The 12,835-nt window shown below is 33.1% G+C and overlaps 1 protein-coding gene across 2 annotated transcripts in view; it reads left to right on the top strand.

Moving 5' to 3' along the window:
- LOC147072139 (uncharacterized) overlaps positions 1-12,582 on the top strand; it is a 243,702-nt gene extending 231,120 nt beyond the window's left edge. The window contains exon 4 of one of the 2 annotated variants that reach the window (XM_085947151.1): positions 10,580-12,582. In XM_085947151.1, the coding sequence (XP_085803277.1) occupies positions 10,580-10,795 (216 nt within the window). In that variant the 3' untranslated portion in view covers positions 10,796-12,582. The remainder of the gene's footprint in view (positions 1-10,579) is intronic. The other variant, XM_085947152.1, reaches the window with a different exon arrangement.
- The last annotated feature ends 253 nt before the right edge of the window (positions 12,583-12,835 follow it).

Here is a 12,835-nt window from a genome sequence, read left to right as displayed (position 1 = left end):
AAGTTGCCAAAATGTTGTTGATCGCGTGCACCACGTCAGTTTTCCTCATAATCAGTAATCGCTGGAGGTGCTGGTACAATTGGAGACCTGACACCGCCAAAATTTCAAAAACTTTTTATTGGAATGGAAACAGGCTACCAAGTTTCTAACGTAGGTATATCTTATAAATTTTAATAGGTACTTGCGATTTTTTTCACTATCTTGTAACGACTGAGCGTCATGTCACTATTATCACATATATATCGTGTTTGTTATTTATTTTTTTCAGTACAAACTCTTTTAATACAATGAGTAATAAATAACACAATATTTCACAGATTTATATATCACTTGGACCTGCGTTAGCAATGATAAAAGTAGAATATTAATTGATACATTTACAAACTCACAAAGACCTTACAATGTTGTTCCTTAAAAACTTGAATCATTGTTTAATAAATGCCTCATGTCTACTAATTTATCCTAAACAATGTTTATGATGTATGCATAATATAACGATAAATAAAAATGATTTATTAATTATAAAAATATATAAAGTGGGTTGTGTTATAAATGTAATCAATAATTGCAATGAATATTATGTTTATCTCTTGGAATATAATTGTCATTAAAACAATAATAAAATTATTGACACTTATATTATATAATATTACGATTACATTATTATACAAACGTATTGATAATTTACATTTGATCACGTTTTCGTCCATGCCGTTGGTTTGTACCGGTTTCATTATTAATGTTATTTTATTGCAATTTGTAATGTTTGTCAACCGACGTGTAAACATTGTGTTAATATTTTATTAGTTCCTGCTAAATATTGATTACCGGATTTAAAAATATGCACTCTTGATTGACATGCAGTTATGTAGATACCTACATAACTTATTATTAAAGGTCAAGTATGGAAATATATGCGTATTATTTGTATATTACCTATATCTGCATTGGAACGAATGTGTGTATTATTTGTATAAAATTAAATTATAATGGCCCAGACATAATAGTAAGTTAAATAACCTACCGATTACTATTTAATGGAAATCTAATACTTGGTAAATTGAAACATGTACAAGCTACGATTTTTTACATAATGAAATTTATGTAGACTTAATGAATTTTTGATTCAATGAAGTAATAATAAATTGTTATAACTTATAATTAAATTTAAAATCTTATCTGCTTCACGGTTAAGATGTTAAATGTTTCCTCTCGTCAATCACCGACGCCTACTGTCGAACAAGATCTTCTTGTCAACCTGTTTAAACTGCGAACTAAGCCCCTCCTATTTTAACCGCACTTCGACTGCAACGACTTCCGGTTGTCGACTAGTTGTCTACGTGTTAAAACTGTGAACTAACAAGCCCCTCTTATTTAGTTAATCGCACTTCGACTACATCGACTTCCGGTTATCGCCTAGATCTTCTTTTCGGACAGTATACCCAAATAAACACATGAATGTTTCAATTTAATAATAATTTTCCTCAAGAAAAATGGTTATTAAGGGAATAGCTAATGTAGGAAAACAAATGAAATTCAACGAATCTATCTATCAATTGTTTTGCTTGCGCGTGTTTTATTTATTTACCTACGAATCTACGATGCATATTATTTTGGAACGAAAACAATAAATTGCATCCGCTCCAAATTCAATCACCAAAGCAGTTGCTCTTGTAATACATAATATGCATTACACTTTTGTCAATATTCTTAAAATCACGGCCATGAATAGAATCTATACACAAGGTAAGTCCAGAAGAAAACGAAAATTATCATCAATCCGTTTCTTAATTTAAACTTGTTTCAGATGAATAGTAGGTACCACGTATATAATTATAGTGTGGTACAGAATCTTACATTGCTTTCTGTTACTAAGTCATTTGATATTTATAATAATCTAACAAGGATATTAGATAGTTTCGTGCTGATTCTTTTTTTTCTCGATTTTTCATGTAATGTCATTGCATTATATTATATTTAAATGGATTGATTATCAGTTCACTTGGTATTTAACTTATCACTAGTTATTAACATACAATAAAGTAGTGGTTCAGCTATTAATAACAATTATTTTATTAACTTATATGCAATAAAATGTTCCTGAAAGCACGATATTTACGTTTTTTTTTATCATTTTAATCAATACCTACATCATCAGAAATCATTTCATAATCAGTTTTCATAATCAATTAACTACACTTACATACCTACGAGTGGGTACATATTTGAAACAAGAACTTGTTGCGAAATCCAAAACTTATGTTGTCAAGTGTTTGATGTACGTACGTACAGTTGCAATCACTTCATTTGATAAGTTTAAAAATGTCTGCAGGCAGAAATTGTATACACATTTGATGCTAATAATAATCAGACTATAGAGAATAATCAGTAGTATTCTCAAATATTCTTAAATTTTAAACTGCCAAATAATATTGCGCCTAGCGTTTTGATTTACATTTCGAAATCGGTGAACGGCAATCTGCAAAAAACCAAGAATTTGCTAGTTATCTTACTTTCCAAATGAATGACATCATCGTGTTCTTGTCCAACTGAAGAAACAACTAATCGCACACAAATAATACCTTTAAAAATCATCTCTGTAGCATCAATATTATTGTGTTGTGTCTAATTAATTTCTTTCTCCGAAGAAGAATCTTAATTATTAAATAAAACCTAACAGTTAAACAGTTTAATTATTAGATTCTTAGGAATACATAATTATTATCAAAAAATTGACATTGAGTCAACTGGAAAAAGCTTATAACGTCCAGTAGGCTATACTATTAAACTCGTATATTAAAAAGTCATTTTGTGTTACCATTAAACCAATTCCATGTTTAAAGTAAACGAAGGACCATAATAATGTTGTTTTAATGGATTTGAATTTGTACTCGGTTCGTTGAATCGTATCACTTGTAGGTACAAATTTAAATTGTTCGTTCTACTTTCAATGTGTAATCACTAATCAATATTCTTCCATCCATATTGTAGTGGCGTGATATTCGGTTATCAACCATGCATGATTGACACTCCGGCCAATAAAGGGACCCTACACGACTGGTGCGATTATTTTATAATCATTGTCATCCATTATTACGTTGTAAAGTTTCGCAGCCATTACCGACAGACCTCAGTGTCTGGAAATTTATCGGAAAACTGTCAGCTGTTTCATTTAAGCCTATAGTTTAGTTAACACCGTCTTGACATTTTTCTTTATACTTTGTTTTCTAAGTATTGTGATAAATTTTAGACGCCGAAACGAGTTGATTGATTTTTTTTAATAAGCACTACCTACAATATTATATTGTTTTCGACTTTTACATGTACCTAATAATCTTCCCAAAATCACGGATAAAGGCAAACTATATTAAACGCAAGTACTTCGTTGTTTTGTACATATAGGGATGTCATATTTACATAATTTCTCTTTTAAATCAATAAATACTTTTTTACTGTTTATCAATATGTTATCTAGTTTTTCGTACTTGTGATAGTATGATGTCAATCTTTACTCACAGCTGGCAAATTTATTAACTATTTGATGAAATACCAAGTAAACAAGCGTGTTATCTGTATTTTTCCATAAACCTGTTATCTTTATAGTCGTCCAATATGGCTGATATTGACTGCTTTTTTAGATCAAAGTTCAATTGTAATGTTTAGACTTACTGGCAGACGATTGCAATATTTAAAAGTAATTTCTTCGTGTGGTTATAGGAGAACCTTCTACAGATTTTTTTCCAAACTTTTCCCGCTCGTATTAAACCACAATTATTGTATTATTTACCCAACATCATACATTATTGACATTTTTGTTACCCTAAGACCCAAATTTGATGTCAGTAAATAGTATTATAGTTTGTTATGTTTGCAATTTCTCGCGCAAAATAAAAAAGTTATGTCGCACATACTGTTTTCAGTGATTTACATAAATCTTATTAAATAGCAAGGTTTTTTCTTTCCTTAAATCTTCAAGTTAAAAAAGTGTTGATGAAATTTTCTTAGATAAGTGGGTATAATAATTAGTCACGTTCGGCATACGTAGAGGCTATTATAATTATTATTGTTCATTATTAGAGCACTACTTGTGTTCTTGTGTACACGTAAAAACTGCGAATTTACAAACACCCACCCACTCGTGCTGAAAATACACTGCCTTCAAACGACGTACATTGACCTCCCGTTCTGCTTGAAACTTATCGGACCTCACGATGGCAATGGCTTCTTCTACGTTCATCATCCATCGTCGCCATTTTTATATTTCTCCGTCAATTATAATCAATAAAAGTATGTTTTTTCAATTAACAATTGATGTATTTACCTACAATATTCGCATTGACGACAGCGGTTTGATACAGACGACCAAATATATCGAAGTATGTGAAATTGGGACTTTAAATTGGAATTGTAGAAGTATTTTTTTTAAATACATACAGGGTTTTATGCACACATTTAATTTGCTCTTAAATGTAAAATACCATTAATGTTAAGTTAATGAGGCTAAAATAAAACAATATGTTGTAATATAATATTATCACGGTGTATTAATTTTAGTTAGAATGCAGTGTAGTATTTAAACAAAATAGTTAATTGTTTCGCCTGCGAATTTTCTGATTTGATAAGATCTCGGCACTTAAATTTTTAGCAACAGTATACTCGACGCAAAACTATTGGAAGACCCGTTAACTTTTACTGCGGCCTCCCATTTACTGTTAAACTTCCATTTATATTTTTTCTCTTTTATATACGGTCTTGTACGTAGATTCTATTTTCATACATGGCCATCTTAAACGATAAATCCGCTGATGGTATCAATGTAATATTGTTTTATGTCGTCTCTCCCGGACACCCTGGACCGATAAATAAAAAACGATGCCCCTCAAATAGATAAAGGACAAAACTCAAGGCAAAAAAAGAAATTTGTAATAATCTGCATACAGACTAACATTTTACCATCTTTACCAAATCGGTGTAATGTTTCTACTTGGTCTCTCTTGAAGTTTTTGTCGTATTTATATGATGTAAAATAATGTAAAATATTGTCTACTTCTAGAATGTGTACTTATAACATAACGATTGTAAACATTTTTTTCATTGTGATTATTGATTATTTTTAGTTAGTCTTGTTTCTGATTATCAATTTCATGATATCTACGAAAAAGTATACGACTTTTATATCTCTATTTGTTTTGTTTATGATACGTATGTAGCATTTTAAAATGTGATTGATTGGGTACTGTTTTGTTTACGCTGTTGTCAAAAAGAAATTAATAACAGCGTTATCTTTCTTGTTTGAATTATTTATTATTAAACATCAACTCATTCTGAATCCCGGTAATCTTCGTTAATAATTTTGTTTTGTATCAATACACTAATTGAAGTATTGACTGATAATTTGTTGACTCAGGGTTAAGAGCACAGAAGATCAATAAGCTATTATCACTTTGTTATCACGTGCACCTCCACACACGATGACGTGACAACTCAATAGCTATCTACACGTATCTATTATTACAAACCTAGATTTTTTTTATGAAACTTTTCTGGAAATGAATGCAAATATTATTTCAATATCTCTAAGGAACGTATTGCATATTCTTTTCAACTGTTTTGTTAATTTTTATTAATAATTGTCGAATATATATTATTTGTAATATTAATACTATCGACCAAAGGTACTTGATGGAATTTGGATTTAAATCCATTAGAATATATTATTTTGTTTTAGTTGTGGTATATAATTATAAAATTGAATATCCCTTACACCCTACGCCCTACAGTCATCGGATCATCCACACTATTTGTGTTAATATTTTGAAATAAAATCTTGATTTTCACTACCCAGTCATTCGTGTGTGAATATTTATTTTAACACTTATGATTGAACTGGGTAAGTTGTCAACACATTTTGGAAGCACCCTGAATGTGTGAGCATCGTATATTATACCGATCTAGGTGGAAAAGTAAATATTAAAAATAAATACCTATTCCTCGCTAATCATAATATATTTCATATCTTATCATTTTTTCACAAATTATGATAGTGTTTATTATCTTGTTTTCGTCTTTTTCCAGAATATATCGAGGTCATGAAAATAAATTTCGACACACAGTTTGAATTTGATTTTTTAACTAGATTCGTTGTATTTTTGTATACAATGTAAACTCGTCAGTCTTAATAGTAAACATGGCAACTGCATTTAAGACATTTACAAGTTTTCCTGTATACCAACTACGTATGGATACATTTTCTTATCATCGATTAATCTCACACTGTTACAATTCTATGGAAGGACAACTAGTTTTTTAAATGTGTGTGTTTTAATGAAAACTGCATTTTATTATAATAATTTACGTTGATGACATATTCATTGTAAATTTTTCTCGTGTTGCATATTCACATGCATTCATTATAGTCACACCACCGTATATCAATCAATACAGTCGTCAAATTGATTCAGTACCTGTATAAAGAGTATAATATTTTATTGTAGGTACACGATTCAATGTCGTTTTCTGTATTAAATACGTCGTCACTTGACAACGATACTTTAAGCATGATCTTGCAAATTGATGTTTTATTGTCATCGACACATTTTTTCTCGCATTCCAATGCAGCATTAATGTTTGCAATTTTAACTTAATATAAAAAGAGGATTTTTATGGAAGGCAATAATTCAATGTTGCTATGTTGCAATGTTTGCTTATTTGTGTTTTTGCCGCATGTCGTTTATAGTCTCGTGTATTATTCATAGAGTCGTGTTCATGGTTGCAGAGGGAAACAAATAAGTACTTAATATTTTAAGTTTTAGTGCAGGACTTTCCAGCTGTTAGATAATTTCTATACGATATACGCTAACATCCCACGGTGGAAACCCAAAAATCTACTATATAAAAAACAACCGTGAAAGCCTAAAAAATTATATATTCCACGTGTAATTTAATCTATTACCGACCACCATCAACCATCTTTTTTTTCTAAACTGTTGCAATTGCATCTACTCGTCGTAACCAAGTCGTGATGTAATAATCCTTGGAAATCAGTGAATGGTCACCTTTATTCAGCGATTATCCCGCATTGCAGCGATTCAGCTGCCTTCCACCGAACACTCAGCATTATGCATAGAGGGATAAGAAATGAAACGAATAGATTAGACGCCTACTTAATCAATATTATAATAATTATGCATGGAAGACTCTTCACATTGAATTTAAAAAATCTTCTAATAATTATCTGTACGTGCCCCCTATTATGGTTCAACGTATTACATAAGAAGTTGAAGAAAATAGTGTTTCGTGACTTCACACAGTTACATAAATTATTTTCTCTTGCCTAGTTCTCTTACACCTTTCATTTATATTTTTAACTATTGTCTGTTGGTATAATATCGTGTTTTGGCATACTTTGTGTTACCGTTCATATATTTTATTTTACTCATATTTAGAATCGATTGCCTATTAACATCACATGACACAGTACTTCCTTCACGTCCGATATTGTACCGTAATAATTCATTGGTATCCTTATCCTAATTCTAGTTGTAATACATAAGTATTTTGCTAATAAAGCACTTTTCACATTTGCGTTGGCAAGACGGCGAGGCTCAACGAGTGGTTAATTTAACTTAATCGAAACGTTTTTCCAAAACTATAAATATACGTAACACACATCGTATTTCCAGTTCTGCGTTTTTTATTAAGTAACTACCTAATAATAATGTACGGATTTTCCAGCTATCTTTCCTGCTGTAGTTTAATTTAATTAGAATATACTCAAGATACTCAGTAAATTAAATCGAGCCTTGATGCGTTAATTGGCTTGTAGTTTGTAATCGGTGAACACATTTTTGCAAGTTGTTCCTCATATCGGAGCGCGATCTATTTTTTTTATTGTGATATCTTTGTAAATGAGGACTGGCGACAGTAGTTGCCATCTTGTGGGTACCAAACAAATACCTATTGCGATTTAAAATTATACCGTACTAAGGGCTATTTGTATAAAGCATATAGGTAATAAGAGTATTATTTACTGTTACGAAACACCAAAAAACACGTTTAAACTATCAATATTTTTTCGATGTAATTTTAGGAATACTACATTTGAATGGAAGATTTCGTGTATTCTTCGTAACCTTTTTATTGTTAATCGATATGGAATATAAGGTGATCTATTTATATGTTTATACGTGATACCTAGTCTTGCACTCTGCTTGTTTGGTGTTATGTATTATTATGATATTACTTAATTAGATGTAAGAATATGTTATTTAATATAGTTTTTTAATTACATGCCACGCTGTTTGATACTCATTACCGTCACATGGACAACAATTATCGTCCCTCAGCTTAAATCGGTTTAGATACGCTAATAGGATAATATTGTAATGTATTTACATGTTACGATTTAAGGCTAAATCTATGATTGCTAATTCCATATATATAGGTAGGTATTAGATAATATTAGGAAATGTTCATTTTCTCAGTAACTAACCGTAAGCATTTCGTGCGTTGGAAAACTGTCGATATCGTGTGATGTTTTATGCCGGCCGGTGGAAATTTTATGCAGCTGTCCGCAAACGTACTGTTGCGAGCATGCATAATATTTTTGTCGCAGAACACATGGACAATGGAAAAACGCGGAAATGTGGAAAAATACGTTCGCCAAGGCCGCGTAACGAAGCTGCTGTTAATAATCTAGTCTCGTTAAAATGCGACAATTATAGACTATAATTCCTTTATTAGCTACGTGTTTTGAAAAAATCACCTCCTGGTCCAGGAACATCTTAAAGAAGATTTTATTATGCAGCTGTGGGCTCAAGGTTTCCTATTTTGGTTACGTTGAATCACGGTCGGCGGAGCCAACTATTCGTTGTGATCGCTTTTAAATCAGTCGAAAATGTCATGCGTTGACTATATAGCTATATGAGCCCCTACATTTCAATAGCCTTGTAAGAATAAATGAATGCAAACTATTCTACCAATCTATGTACTTCACAGATATTAGATAATATTATCGGTAGGTAGTAATTTTATAAATTATGGAATATTATTATGTAACATGCGAAAATTGCTACGAGCTGCTACCTCGTAGCATCGTAGAAACGGTGTCTACGGCCTACGCCATTTGCTACGGTGTTTTCTTTTTAAACTTATTTCCTTTGAACAACTTGTTTTGCATACTTATTTTATTGACAGCGTTTTCCTTATCATGTTTCATCAGATGCGTTTATATTATAAGGGGGTACTTTTTAGTACCTAATATGAATTTTGGTGGGTTTAAGATCCGAAAGATCATTGAACAAAATGTACGTCCAAGACTGTTTTTCTTGTAGGTGCATATTATCGATAGGGTTATTTTAATTGATTTTTGGCACACGATAACAATATGGGTCTAACCAATCTATTTAATTCTGAGCTGACTCTTATTATGCATTTCTAATTTTGAATATCAATCGTAAACCATTACCATCTATTAACCATAAATAGCATTGAAATTTTGAAATTTGCTTATTACATTGTTTCGTGAACTTTTGGCTAAATTTCCTCCTGTCACACCCTCTCGATATTTACTTGAAACTTGAACCAGCGAATCGGCCACCGCAAGCCTCGACCGAGCGCTTTATCTCGGTCTACTCGTCATCACGATGCATAGTCACGGCGAGTGTATAAAACGCGCCGCCCAACCGGCAGACCATCAGTCGCCGCTCAGAAGGAAACCTACACACAGTACGACAGACGCGACATTATTTTTTTTTGTTCATTCGTGATTTTGTTTGTCACTATCTTGCTGTCAGTGATTCGCATCTTCGTTGAACAAATCAGTCGAGTTTTTTTTGTGTCGTGCCAGTTCTCAGTTCTACGCGGATTTTTTTTATTAAATTCAAAACAATTCAATGTGATATTTTCACCGTTTTGTTGCTCCTTACTATATCGAGTGCCGAAAATAAAATCAAAATCAGTGAAATAGTCGCGGTCTTAAAAAGATTATGCTGCTTGTACGAGATCAGGCAGCGCGGGCAACAGGATGCCTGCTACGTGGTCGTGCCCGATACGAAAGTAGGTCTTCGCGCTTCTCTACTGTGGCAGAAGATTACTCGTGTTTATTTAATTAATTTCGTTTCTACCCAATCCACTGATTTAGTGGTTGATATTCTTTCTCTAATAAGCCTTTATTAATATATTCATTAGCGAACGCTCTAAAAATGCCGTTATTATGTTTTACACTATTCTTTCCAGGATAAGTTTGTTTTTAATTATTGACAAAACTTTTGCAAAAATAATCTCATGGTAGAATTAACGAAAAACTTTTAAAACCACAAATAGTTTTACTTTTGTTTTAAAACTAATTTTATTTTTTTGTTAGATTGCAATTGGAAAAATTCCGATGGATAATAAATTGTCTTTTAAATATTTTTAATCCAAATCTTATGCAGTAACCTTTATTATTTTGTATTCGAAATTATTTATGCCCCTTAGATTCAACAAATAATTCGTGGGGAATTAATCTTCAAAAATTACCCAGCCGATGTGCCCTATTGACATAATAATTTTATTAACTCTCGTATTTTTGTCTTTCCAGGATCTGGTGAAAAGTCATCTGATGTTTGCCGTGCGCGAAGAGGTTGAAGTGCTAAAAGAGAAGATCGCCGAGCTGATGGAGCGCATCAACCAGCTGGAGGTGGAGAACAGCATCCTGCGGGCGCACGCCTCGCAGGAGACGCTGGCCCAGCTGACGGCGCCCCCCGCCCCGCCCGCGCTGCTGCCCCCCGCACCGCCCACCGGACCGGTCTCCTAAGCGCATCCCCGACGCCGCAATCGACGCGGTGCGGGATCGCGGCGCAGCCGTCTCCTGCATCGCCCCCATCGATGCGTCGATATTTTTTTTTACTGCGGAATCTATTCCATTCCGGGACGGCCCCGCGTCTCCCGCCTCCCTGAGAGAAACGGCTCAGCATCTATCGTTTGGGGCTCTTTCGTTTTAAGTTGCGGAATGTGGCTCTCGTCGTTCGAGACCCGCCCCGTTGCTCGAATCGATCGCAAAAATGAGAAGGAAGCTGGATTTTGTCATCGAAGAAAGAGGAAAGAAGAAAATCACGTGAAATGGAGATTTCGCGGTCATATTAATCATTCAGTGCCAGACGTGCTCTCGGCTGATGAAGAGGCGCTGCTGAAAATGCAGACAGCGATCAAGTCCATCGACCCTTGGGGATCAAATGGATCGTTTGGCGATCGCCTACGCAAGATTGATGTCAAATGTGCAAATGTTGGGGCCCGCGCGGCGAAAGCGCGGGCGTGGTGCTAAATTGTCCCTACTGGCGCGGGAGACGAGTCTAGTCGAATAGGTTTTAGAGTTTTAAGGGCATCTATTTTTCTACGAAAAACGTGTTGTGTGTTTTGTATGGAATCAAACTTGACTGTCTTTGCGCGTTCGTGTCTACGACGAAATCTCCGATGGCAGTGCCGCCGTTCTCGAGGTATTCATCGATTGAAATCATTCTGTTGACGTCTGCCATTGCAGAACCGTCGAGCGAGATGTAAATGAAGACTGGATTTAATGACTGCCGAGCATCGAACGCTCCCTCGCTTATCGAGATTGTACATGTTAGTGATAGATTTTGTGTTATTCAAAACATTTTCAATGCGAAACTTATAGTTAAGTTATTTGATTTTAGTACGCCACTGTGCACCTGGCCGATTTGCTTTTGGCGCACAATTTTTACTACTTCGAAATATCTTGTTTATTTTCTTTAATAACGTAGTTGTCTCTTTTCCATTGGAAATTATATGGGTTTTCTCTCCAATGTCATGAGTCAGCTAACAATTCGACTCTTATAATGTAAGAAATATTTTTAATCTTTAAGAGATTCAGCGTTTATTATTCATGATAATTTATAAAATGTGTACCACTTGGTATTCACTACGTATAAAGTTTGTTTACATGTGTTTCCGAGCTTTAACAAGAATGAGTACTTACCAAAATTTACAGTATTTGTATTTGATGTTATAGTTATCGTCAATGCTATATGTTGGGGGTGGAAAGGGAGGTATGTATTGAGAAAAAAATGGACAGTAATTACACATTAGTTAACAACATTTTCAATCCTAATTAAACTTTGGTAGGTACTCATACTTGTTAAAACTCACCATGTGAACCAAACACATGATAAAACAATCTTTATATATGTTGAATAAATACCAAGTGATGCTAACCTAACCTCCTAACCATCCAATCTGCATTAATTCTATTCGCTGGCTACAATAAAATTCCCATCGAACTACACAAAAGGCTTTTTGACTAAAATATTCTCAATTCAAATAAAATAAGCTCACCTGCATACCTAACTCTTTATAATGAATGACATGTAATCATAAAAACAATAAATTTGAAAAATGTATCGCTTTGCTGGCAGTGTATGGGATTTACAACTTTCACATTAAACTCGTAAGGTTGGTTACACTGATGTATATTAAATGTGTAAAGCTTGTCCTTTTAATGGTAAATGTATATTTTCTTTATTTTAGAATAATATTTGAAAGATCTGCGTTTAATAACTGGAAACAAATTGTTTTACTTCAATCGTCAAAAGTATTCTTTTTCAGTCCCCTAGTGCCGATTATATATTTAAAAACGATTTGATATTATCTATTCCCCTAACATAAGTTTTAATATTTTCTAACAATTATTTAATTACTACGAATACACTAAGCAGTCTAAACAATACGTTGGATTTATTAGCGATTTTAAACTATTTAATACAATAAAATAAAATATGACTATTTCCAAAGCCTTTGTCTAATTTTCTATATCTACCGAAATATGAATACTAGATTTTAT

This window comes from Rhyacophila brunnea, unplaced genomic scaffold (genome assembly GCF_057557595.1).
Source record: "Rhyacophila brunnea isolate RB1 unplaced genomic scaffold, BYU_Rbru_1.0 scaffold_2, whole genome shotgun sequence".
NCBI lineage: Eukaryota > Metazoa > Arthropoda > Insecta > Trichoptera > Rhyacophilidae > Rhyacophila > Rhyacophila brunnea.
The sequence above is the reverse complement of the archived record's forward strand: the minus strand, read 5'-3'. Positions and strand labels throughout refer to the sequence as shown.